The sequence below is a fragment of the Conger conger genome, chromosome 8 (assembly GCF_963514075.1).
Source record: "Conger conger chromosome 8, fConCon1.1, whole genome shotgun sequence".
In the NCBI taxonomy this organism is placed as follows: Eukaryota; Metazoa; Chordata; class Actinopteri; order Anguilliformes; family Congridae; genus Conger; species Conger conger.
In genome coordinates, this window is record NC_083767.1 from 17,135,443 (window position 1) to 17,146,578 (window position 11,136).

General features: G+C 38.9%; 2 protein-coding genes across 2 annotated transcripts; both read left to right on the plus strand.

Moving 5' to 3' along the window:
- Positions 1–1,507: 1,507 nt before the first annotated feature.
- On the plus strand, positions 1,508–5,990 carry fga (fibrinogen alpha chain). The gene is made up of 6 exons (XM_061253069.1): positions 1,508–1,661; positions 2,088–2,198; positions 2,642–2,825; positions 3,264–3,409; positions 4,055–4,838; positions 5,174–5,990. Exons 1-6 carry the CDS (start codon positions 1,509–1,511, stop codon positions 5,878–5,880), a joined length of 2,085 nt encoding a protein of 694 aa, XP_061109053.1. The 5' UTR covers position 1,508; the 3' UTR covers positions 5,881–5,990.
- Positions 5,991–6,059: 69 nt separating this feature from the next.
- Positions 6,060–10,556, plus strand: LOC133135791 (fibrinogen alpha chain). The gene is made up of 5 exons (XM_061253070.1): positions 6,060–6,139; positions 7,683–7,804; positions 8,676–8,859; positions 9,191–9,336; positions 9,565–10,556. Exons 1-5 carry the CDS (start codon positions 6,130–6,132, stop codon positions 9,886–9,888), a joined length of 786 nt encoding a protein of 261 aa, XP_061109054.1. The 5' UTR covers positions 6,060–6,129; the 3' UTR covers positions 9,889–10,556.
- Positions 10,557–11,136: the final 580 nt, after the last annotated feature.

The following is an 11,136-nucleotide window of genomic DNA, read 5'->3' on the forward strand; positions in this document are numbered from 1 at the left end:
GATTTTCACACCCAACAGTCTCTATAGTTTGCAGAGAATGGTGTGAAAATCATCCAGCAAGCAGAATTTCTACAGGCAGAAACGCCTTGTTAATGAGAGAGGTCAGAGGAGAAAGGCCATACACTGCCAGGAAGGTGATAGTAATGCTAATTACCATTCATTACAACAGTGGTATGCAGAAAAGCATCTCTGAACACATGACATGTCAAACCTCTCAGTGGATAGGCCACAGCAGCACAAGCCTGAATAAGTCTAAAAAATAAGTCCAATAAAGACTTAATAAGGTTCTCACTGAGTGTACGCACTTCTGAGAACAAGCATTATGCTATTACGTTTATTATATTATACACCATGTTTGTTTCTGAATACCTCAGTATTTGTCTCTTGTTTGTTTGTACATTTCAGAAATAAATGTTTCTAAGTTGATAAATATGGTTTCATTATATATGCTGATATGAATTCAAATACCAACTGTGACTAGTGACTGATCAATACACAACATTGTGTATTTCGCAACACAACTCATATTGCTTTGAGTCTTTGATTCTGGATGGTTGATTAACTTGGCGGGTCAAGAACATTCCACTTTTTGGCCCTGAAAAACTCTGTCTTGGTTGTTTTACTAGTAAACATTTTTCCATAATTGTTGCAAATATCACATCGTGTTTTATTACTTAAATAAGTAAACATAAACAAGATTAAGCATGTGCAGTGGGATAGTGGCACTCCACTTTATTAAGCTGTCATCATAATCTATATTTATGGGACTAAAAATGTGAAATGTGAACCATTTATAGTTATTTTCCACATTTTTATAAGTATCAATATCTGTTTCACAAAACAGTGCAATTTTGTTGTACTGTTTAGAAATGGGCTTTCCTGTCAAAAATACTTGTGCACTGCATTTATTTGGTTTTCTTAAGAGCAAATAATTGCTGTATGTGTGTGTTCATGCGTACATTTCAGTTATTAAATGTGGTACAAAAGCATGAACAAATACCTACAAATGTAGCATTAAGGTCTGTGAAATAATAATAATAATAATAATAATAATAATAATAATAATAATAATCATCATCATCATCATCATCATCATCATCATAATAATAATAATAATAATAATAATAATAATAATAACAGCACAATTGTGATTATGATTGGACCAAAACTGTAACTGTAATTTGTATTAAGCCTGAATAATGGACCAAGTAATCCTGTTCAGTGATAAAATGTTCTAGGACAGTGTTTTATTTAGTCTCTTACAGGAATGAGACCCATGGCAGTACACAGGCGTGGGTGTGAGCTGCTGTAGATCTGAAAGGTACGATGGTGTGTTTGACTGCAGAAAAAACAAGTTTACCCAATAGTTGCAGGTCATTTTTTAAATCAATAGCTTCCCGGCTCTGCAGGTCTGAGTGTTCAGCTTGAGCAACAGAACTAAATGTCCATCTGTCAATCATTCCCAAACCTGGGGGTGGTGAACTCCCAAAGATAACAGCAGATAAACAATGACTAACCCCAAATTAGTCATGCAAAGGATTCAAATTGAGCGCAGAAGTAAGAAAGACCTGCATTTCTCTCATCTTCCAACAGAGAAAAGAAAGATGGGACTCGTTTACCTTCTCTGCTGCTTCCTGCTACTGCTCCCCTCAGCGTTCTCGGTGAGTTTTCTTTTATACCATGCAGCTAGACTAAAAAGTTTATAATTTCTCACATAACTCATTCAATAAAATATACCCAAGGTGTCGTGAAAAACATTCAAGTGTCATATCTTTAGTCTTCCATGTTTTTAAAAGTTCAGTCATCATCAAAAATTTAATTGCACTGAATTTACATGTTTGCATTGCAAAATGTGGCAATTTCAGTACTCCAGTACAGTAAAGTAAAATGGAGGAATGCCAATTTAATCTCAGGAAAAGTCCGGTAAGTGATTGCAGCAAACACATTCATATGCATAAATGTTCATATTTACATTATGTTCAGCATTTCACTTATTGTACAGTGTAAGTTCAATTATTTATTTAAGAAGAAACCCTACTGCTATAAGTAAAAAAAATGACCTCTTTGTCCGGTTTATCTTGCTGTAGGAGGACGCTATATTGCTGAATCCAAGAGGAGCTAGGCCTGTTGAACATGGTCACAAGGCCTCAGAGTGTGCCACTGTGAAGGAATGGCCAGGCTGCACTGACGATGAATGGGTAAGCCAGAGGGCATCTTTTACAAAACCACTCTTTACGACCATGTAAAGGAAATGCAAGTTTACACGGCATAAATCAATACTGTACTTTATGCTTCAAATGTGTTATATTTGGGCGTGTTTGTCCATTGTTGCTGTTAGCTTTATGAAAAATGGGGACACAACCTCAAGGCAACATAATTGGGACACAGCCTCAAGGCAACATCATACACAGCACACTGTTAGATTTAAATAAATAGAATAAATTGACATGACATCCTATTTAAAGTAATAAACACAGAACATTTTATAGTGTTGAGGCCTATATGATGTTGGGAGGCTCTGATGAAGACGAAAATGAAGATTCTTTCCTGGTCTGCTTCTGGGGTATTGGCCTAATCCCTTGCTTTTTTAAACAGCCTTCTCTGCCTTCTCTTTTGTTTTTGTCTTGGATTGGACCCACAGGGACCTAAATGTCCCTCCGGCTGCAGGATTCAGGGGCTTATGGACCAGGCTGACCAGCATCTCGTTGCAAAGATCGACAAGATTCGCAAGTTTCTGGATGAGAACCGCAAATATTACCGCACCACTAACCAAAACACAGAGCAAACCTACACTTTCCTACGAGATAAGCTGGTCACAGACACAGGTGAGGTGTGGGAAGTGTGTTTTCTCTTTTTTTTCTGTGAAAGCCTCAACCATGTTGTCTCTGGAACCTACTGTACCTGCAAAGACATTTGTTTTGAAACTGGCAGTTGAAAAAAAAGGTTAATAATTGGAAGGGAAAAGCAGTTACTATTGTGTTCAGTTTAAAAGATAATCATAAACATTTCTTAATACTGATCACTTTGATTACATTCAGTAAGCATGAATATAACTGGATAGTGATTGTCCTATAGCACTGTGTTCAACTGTATTACAGTTGGAAAAAAAAGGCATGTCACGGCAGGATTGTGAATCAATGTCCTCAACACAGCACTTTTTTTTGCTTTTACTTATAGAAATGAGGTGTTTTTTTAAACTGTGTGTCACCTCCCTTTCCCCTTGTTTGTGGTTTTGTCTCATACCCATCTTCTTACCTGCACAGGTAATGACAACAAGTATATGGGTCTGGCTGAACAGCTCCGCCAGAGAATCGTCAGCATTAAGGTCAAAATTGTGGCCCAACTCAAACTTCTTCAGGCCCTGAAGGGACGGATTCGAGATCAAGTAACAGAAATGAAGAGGCTGGAGGTAATTCCCTGTTGGTTCAGCCCAAGGTGTTAGGCCCCCTGGTGTAAATCACAAATCTGTAATGCAATTCAAACATGGCGACTTGTGCTGCCACGTTTGAGCCGATTGATTTACTTATTTTATGCTGCCATACCACATCCTAAGGTGGGTCACAAAAACAAGACAAACTCAATTTAACAATTGAACCTAGAATTATTTTGATGTTGGTGTATTTTCACAATTCTCAGAATAATTTACAGATTAAACAGGTTTATCTAACAGATACAAGACTTGTCTCTATCAGAAAATGTCAAGCGTAGGCCTGGATATGATATGGTTTAGTTGGTGAGCCCTATTATATGAGACATAAATAAAAAAATGGAGTAACCACATACAACCTAAATAAAAATAACAGAACATTGTACTTAACTATATTATCAAATGTAAAATAAAAAATAAATAGGTACCATGAACTGAATAACAAGCTGCTGATGCAGGTGACAAATAACCAACAAAAGTAGGCACTGTATTGACAAAAAAAAAAAAAAACCTATGGTCAGAAATAAGAGAGTTACAGTATTTGACGGTGATTAAAGGGAGTGACGCAAATTGCATCATATGGCTTCAAAGCTTGTAAAGTAAAACTTAACCCTCTCTCTTCCTCAGGTGGATATCGACATCAAACTGCGTTCATGCAAGGGCTCCTGCTCCAGTTACACAGAGTACTCTGTGGACCGGGACAGCTACAGCACTCTGGACAAACAGCTTTCCCAGTTGGAGGGCATGGTTGTGCACAGCTCTGAGACCATGACCACTATCCGGGTGATGAAGAGCTCATCTGTGAAGCCTGTCACCGTCTATAAGTCTGGCCCAGTTGATGGGCAGGAGCAGAAAGAATACTTTGATGGTGTGGACCAGCACCAGTTTTCCCTGGAGGGCGCGGCAACTGGCTCATCATCGACTACGACCGTTAGCAAGGAGACAGGTACGGGGCATCAAACGTCCAGTGGTTCGACCTCAAATGTACACACCAGCACCCATACAATTTCATGCACCCAAACCGTGAAAAAGAAAATCGTACAGACAAAAGATGGGCCTGTGGAGACGATGGAGGTTGTCCGGAGTCCAGAGTGTGAGGGTCTGGAGGGTATTGGTGACAAAGAGGGTGCTGGGACTGTCCTTATACCCAACTTTGGCAACTTCTTTGATGAGCCGGGTAAAGACACATCAATCACAACCTTGAACCATGGCGGAGGTGGCACTGATTTCTTCAAGTTCTCCAGCTCCTCCAGCTCCTCCACCAAAACCACGAAGAGCGGGTCCTCCAAGGACATTTTCGCTGATTTTACTGGTTTCACGGGTGGAGCAGTGGAAGAGGACCGTCCAAACATCCATGCCCGTAGTCTGAAGAGCCCCAGTGAGGCAATGCAGAGCGATTATGTTGGAAAAGGTACACCATAATCTCAATATTCAGACCAGTGAACCATGAACATGAAATAATGAAATGAGACTAAAAATGTCCACCACAGATAATGTACCAGCAAGCTTCTCTCTCAATTACCATGTTAACAAAATGCGTATTTGACCAGTCAAAAATGAACCTTTTTTTTTGGCTGTTTCTTTTTAGCACCTACAATGTAGCTTAAGAATTAAGATATAAACCATTGAGTCCTAACTTGTGCCCCCATTTACCCAGCGGGCAAAAGCTTGTTAAGGAAATGTTCTATTTGGACCGTCAGAGCCCCTGCAGTTAAGCACTAATTTGCAGGTGTAATCTTGTTTCAGATTGTGTTGATATCCTCCAGAAGCATGCATCAGGAGCTAAAAGTGGCCTGTTCAAAATTAAGCCAGATAGCTCACAGGATGTAGTAGAGGTTTACTGTGACCATGACACAATGCTCGCTGGCTGGGTCCTGGTGCAGCAGAGAATGGACGGGTCCGTTAACTTCAACCAGACCTGGAAGGACTACAGGAACGGGTTTGGCAGTGTAGACCAGCAAGGCCGAGGGGAGCTTTGGCTGGGAAATAAGTACCTGCATCTCCTCACTCAGGCAGAGAGCATGCTCAGGGTAGAGCTGGAGGACTGGGAAGGCCAATGGTTCTACGCTGAGTACTTAGTTAGGGTAGGACCAGAGACAGATGGCTATCCTCTGAAAGTCTCTGGGTACCAGGGCGATTGCGGGGACGCACTTGTAAAGGGGCAGCCCAATTTAGGTGCATTCCTGTCCCACGCTAACATGAAGTTCAGCACATATGACAGGGATAGCGATAAATGGGAGGAGAACTGTGCCGAGATGTATGGGGGTGGCTGGTGGTACAACAACTGCCAGTCAGCTAATCTGAACGGCATTTATTTCAAGGGGGGGCAATATGATCCAGGTAGCAACATTCCCTATGAGATTGAAAATGGTGTGGTCTGGCTGACATTGAAGCCAGCAGACTATTCACTGAAAACCGTCCGCATGAAAGTCAGACCCATCGCCACTATGTGAGATCACCTGTGTAACAACATTTGTCTAGATCACATGCTCTGAATTTTAATTTATAAAAAACCCAATGTAACTCCAAGAAGTTTTGCCAATAAAAACATGTGTTCACTTAATCTTTTGTGTTGTGCTCATTGTTTCCAATACTGTATGTCAGGTGTTCTGTAAATGGCATGCACTTAAAGGAATTTATCTATATTTTTTAGACTGTACCTCCCCAGGGTGTCCACATTGACAGAAAGGAAAGCCCAGGCCATGCAGTCCAGTGAGTCCATCTGGGTTTTCTAGAGCAGTGTTTCTCATAGATCTGGTTCCCAAGTCTTTCTTTCATAATACCTCATTCATAATACCTCATGAAATCAGAACATAGTTAAATCATTTACAGGGTTCCAGACTAACTTTTCCACTGGTAGCACTGGTGCTACCAACTTTCTCAGTTGGTCGCACCAGCATATGATTTGGTCGCACCTTTTTTCTTTGTACAGCATGGTATTAATCAATGACCTTGATGAATAGTTGCATACCCTAGTTTTGCATTGATGTAAAGATTGACAGTGACTCCAGACTTGTTATTTGCAAAATATTTTAATCTGAACATAACTGAACATAACAAAACATAACAAACATAAAAGCAAAGCATAACAGCTTTGCTTAGCATAACAGTAGGGAGGGCAAAGTGGAGCTGGGTCAATGACATGACGTGCAAATTTCTGTGTCCGAGTGCATTATTTCCTTGTAAAATAATTAGATAAATTCATGACATATATCACGTCCTTCTATAAAACATATTTAGTCTGAATACATATTGAGTACATTCAAATAATTTTATTTTTTTCATGTTTTGGCATCTCAAACAATCTCAAAGTTTTACTTAAAATAAATAGTGGGAAAATATATTGACAAATATTTGGTTGCGCCACCTGACATTTTTTGGACGGTGAAGTTAAAAATACAGTTTTATTTAAACATTTTGAAATGTTATACAACAAGTGAGACTTGTTTAGACACATTGTTCCAGATTCAAAAATATGCATTACATCCATTTTGAACAAACTTAAAAAAAAAAAAAACTTTTTAGAAGCTTTATTCGTCATTGACCCAGCTTTAGAATGTAGACCGCTGTGTGTGCACGTGAGCTCGCCAATAGATTTCTCACACAAAACGTAATTTGTCCACTTTTTTACTTCACAGTAGAGGTGATCAAACTTACAATAACTAAGTGCTAGTGTGTTCTAAGCCTTTACTGGTCCCGGTACGATGTTAGCATGATGTAGCTAGCATACGCGAATAGCACAAAGCCATACAATTTGCTTTTTAACGGCACTTGGTCATTCGAACGATATAAATAAAAGCATTCGATTAAGTTCGACGGCACCGGAATTTTCTGTCGTACTGTCCATAAATGGCAAAAGTCCCACCATAGGATTTATTTAAATCTTTAAAGACTTTATTGGATTATTTAAATCTGATTGGGGCCTTTCTGTGTGGAGATTGCATGTTCTCCTTGTACCTGTGTGGGTTTCCACTGGGTACTCAGGTTTCCTCCCACAATCCAAAGACAAGCAGGTTAGGCTAATGGGGGTGGGTTACCTAAATGAACATGTGTGCTCAGTCAACCTACCCTGTATAAATAAATAAAGGTTAAATTGAATTTAAAAAATAATAATCAATGCTTACAGACACGCACACAAACACATAAGCCCACACGTATGCGAGTGCAGGTGCACACACACATGCGCACACACACATACACACACACACACACACTGACAGCCAAACCACCATTTATATGTATTTCTGTCCTGCAGTGTGTGGAGTCTGGAAACAGAGCATTCAGCCACTCCAGAGGGAAAGACTGGGATACCCCAGGGGACGGGGCCCGTGGTGCCCTGCAGATTCACAGCCCCCCCTGTGTACGGACGAGGACTGGGTGGGTCATACAGCTCCAACAGAAGCACATCTTTTGTCTCATCATTTCCCTTAAAGTTCGTTAGCATCTTCAAGACTTCCAGGTCAAAATATCACACGGTTCATGGTTTTCACACATTTTTTATTATAATAAAAAGACATTTGGAGTAATAAAAAATAACTAATTGCTATCGGCATCACCTGTGATGACCCCTCCCACCACATAGTGCCATTCACGCACATAAACCATTTGCTGTTACCTGTTATAGTGTAGTAAATTATACATTTTTATTTTATTTTCATTGTTACTGCTGCTGTTATTGTTTCTGTTCTTGTTAATAATTTAATTTGGTTAGTTGACTAGTAGTTGCTTTAAATGTCTATTGGCTAACATTAGCTTTGACTAGCTTGAAAAGCATTGTCATGGAACTACTATCTGTGATATATATACTCACCGGCAACAGTATTAGCTTGTATTACCAAAATCATTATTTTGTTTGGAAATCAGTGACAAAATGCAGTGGATCCAGTGCCATTTGAGACAGAAATCTGTACGGATAAGAGCGTCCAAGTTTTAAACACACTTAAAAAAATACTTAAATCACAGACTGTGATAAAGATGGTCCATAGAGAAATCCGGAAATCCATGGGCAAAGGTTTTGCTCTGCTCAGACTTCTAAGGTATTGCATTATGATCACTTTTGTCAGTTTGTTACAATCTGATGTGAGTTCTACTTGAGACCTGATTGTTACAATAAGCATAATTTTCACAACAGATTTATAATTAGCTACAGTTATTTAAAATGTACTTCTGTACAATGAATGAAAAATTATTTTGAAATAGTTTTGTTCTACATATGCTCACTGTCACATGTCTGATCTTTTGTTGGCAGGATATCAAATGCCCATCAGGATGTAGGCTGCAAGGACATATTGATACAACTGAACAAAGCCTGCTTGACCATTTTGGCCAAATATGTGGCAGAGCAAAAGAAGACAGACATAAAGCAGAGAAGACGATGCTGTGGACCACGCAGATTTATGGAGCCAACAGGAAAACTATTGTGGAAAATTATGGTAACCAAAAGCTATTTCAAAAAACAAAGGTTATATTTACTTGTGGTTTTTACTTGTGAGCTTAATAACTCTTGGCAGTTTGTGTTAATCAAAGAATAGAAAAAGCTGCAAAGTGGTTCATCCTTACATCTATGTGATGGATCTTAATCGAGTACTAACCACATAGCATGACTGTGTTGGGAGCCACTGATATTGGCAAAAGTTATACATTTATAATGCATGTAAAGGAGAACGAGCTTGGCAATTAGATTGAATTTCACTCAAATTGTGTTGTGCATGCGAAACTTTGTGAAGATGAAGGTTTTTGTGTGCTACATGTGTTCCACCACAGTTGCTGAGGCTAAATATCTGGAGATTCTGGACAAACTGCAAAAGAACCTTACATCTCTGAGGAGTCATGCAACTGAACTCTCAATGAAAATGAAGAGTCAATATGAGAGAATTAAGCAGCAGATAGCTGCCATTTACCGCACAGAGGTAAGGAGAATGAAGAATCTGCAGACAGCACTAAGAAGTAAGGGATTGTATGTAAATGCTTACTGTTAATTAAGATAAAAAACTTATAGATTTAGACCAAAAGTACATCAGGAATGAAAAAAAAGAAAGAAAACAAGCATGACCTTTATATTTTTACCAAGGATATTTTTGTTTGCTCACTGTTAAAATATAATTGGTCCTCTGATAAATGATGTTTATTTTTCGTAGGTGGACATTGACATCAGAATCAGAGCTTGTCAGGGGTCATGTAAAAACGCTGAGGTCTATAACATTGACAAAGAGAGCTACAGATTACTGGGGAAAGAGCTGCAGGAATTTCATCAGATCTCTGAGCAGGGGGAGCAACTGGCCGGAGATACTAGGAGACTGAAAAAGAAGCCACTAAACGATAATGCCCCAATATTGCTTTCTTTCAAAAGGCTGCCCTTTGCTGAGCAAGAATTTCTGACACATTATGAAGATATTGAACAATATGAACTGGAAGTGGAAAACATGACATGTGATTTGAGTGATAAGAAATCATTTAATTGAGACTGACTACTAGCATAAAAAACTGTGTGGTCTCCCAAACTCCAACTACTATCATTTGCAAACTCAGATTGACTTTATGGTGATGTTGATGCTTAAGCCATTGGTTTGGTTTTTCCTGGCTGCTGAGTGATTTGCTAAGTTAATATGACTGTCACACTCCTGATGCTTCACCACTCATGTCATTTATATATTAAAAACAATGCCGGAAATAATGTAAGCATTAGCTCAAATAACATTTCTGTACATTTCTGTATGTTGTATTAAGGAGATGAGAGACTATTTATTTTACAGTGCTGGAAAGTTTATGATATTTATGACCAGAGGTTATCGGAAACTTTACATATGGTAAAAATGTGTGAGCTCATGTTGCTGGACAAATGCATTTATTTCACAAACATACCACAAAGTGTAGTGGTTAAGGTAAATGACAGTCAAGGTCGGTGGTTTGAATCCCGGTGCAGCACAGCTGTTGGGCCCTTGAGCAAGGCCCTTAACCTGCATTGCTCCAGGGGAGGATTGTCTCCTGCTAATCAACTGTACGTCGCTCTGGATAAGAGTGTCTGCCAAATGCCAAATGCCAATAATGTAATGTAATAATGTACTTATGTAGTGTAATTTCATTAGAACCGTCATTATTTTTGTGATAATAACCAAGGGATGAAAATGAATAAAAGCAAACCCAATAATCAACCAAAGCTGTTTAAAAAAATCTATAAAATTCATACATGTTTCACTATAGAAAAATGTGAATGCATTTATCTGCAGAGTAGCCTTTAGCCTATCCTAGTATTATGAGATCCTGGGACAATTCCTGACTGTGCTGTGAATATAAATTGAGCTGAAGATAAAATGCAGTTTAAACACAGCAAACTTCATAAAATTGCTTGCTTTGACGCTAGGAGTGCAATAATTGTCTGTGTTACTAAGTAACATGAGGGGGAGCTAGCATGACTCCTGACCCCCTGACAATAGTGACAAGAACATGCTTTATTTGCGATGTAAATATTAAGACTGATGACATTTAAGCAGTTGATTCCTGTTCTACAGACGATAGTTGGTGAATCAGATGCTTGGATTCATAATGTCATGTGCATCAGTAATGTTATATAGCTATCAGCATAGCATACCATTAATTCAGACACTGGCTGCCCCCGATACAATATCAACTTGCAATTGCAATAGCTGAAATGTATGATGAAGGCTATTCATTTTATATCACCTAGTTACATAAACATTGAGCTAGCTAGC

Excerpts from the sequence above, each read along its gene's own strand:
- LOC133135791 (XM_061253070.1), top strand. Across the intron at positions 7,805-8,675 it reads TGTGTACGGACGAGGACTGG|GATATCAAATGCCCATCAGG; the intron begins GTGGGTCATACA and ends TTTTGTTGGCAG. Across the intron at positions 8,860-9,190 it reads AACTATTGTGGAAAATTATG|TTGCTGAGGCTAAATATCTG; the intron begins GTAACCAAAAGC and ends GTTCCACCACAG.
- fga (XM_061253069.1), top strand. The coding sequence starts at position 1,509 with ATGACTAACCCCAAATTAGTCATGCAAAGGATTCAAATTGAGCGCAGA. Across the intron at positions 1,662-2,087 it reads TGCTCCCCTCAGCGTTCTCG|GAGGACGCTATATTGCTGAA; the intron begins GTGAGTTTTCTT and ends ATCTTGCTGTAG. Across the intron at positions 2,826-3,263 it reads TAAGCTGGTCACAGACACAG|GTAATGACAACAAGTATATG; the intron begins GTGAGGTGTGGG and ends TTACCTGCACAG.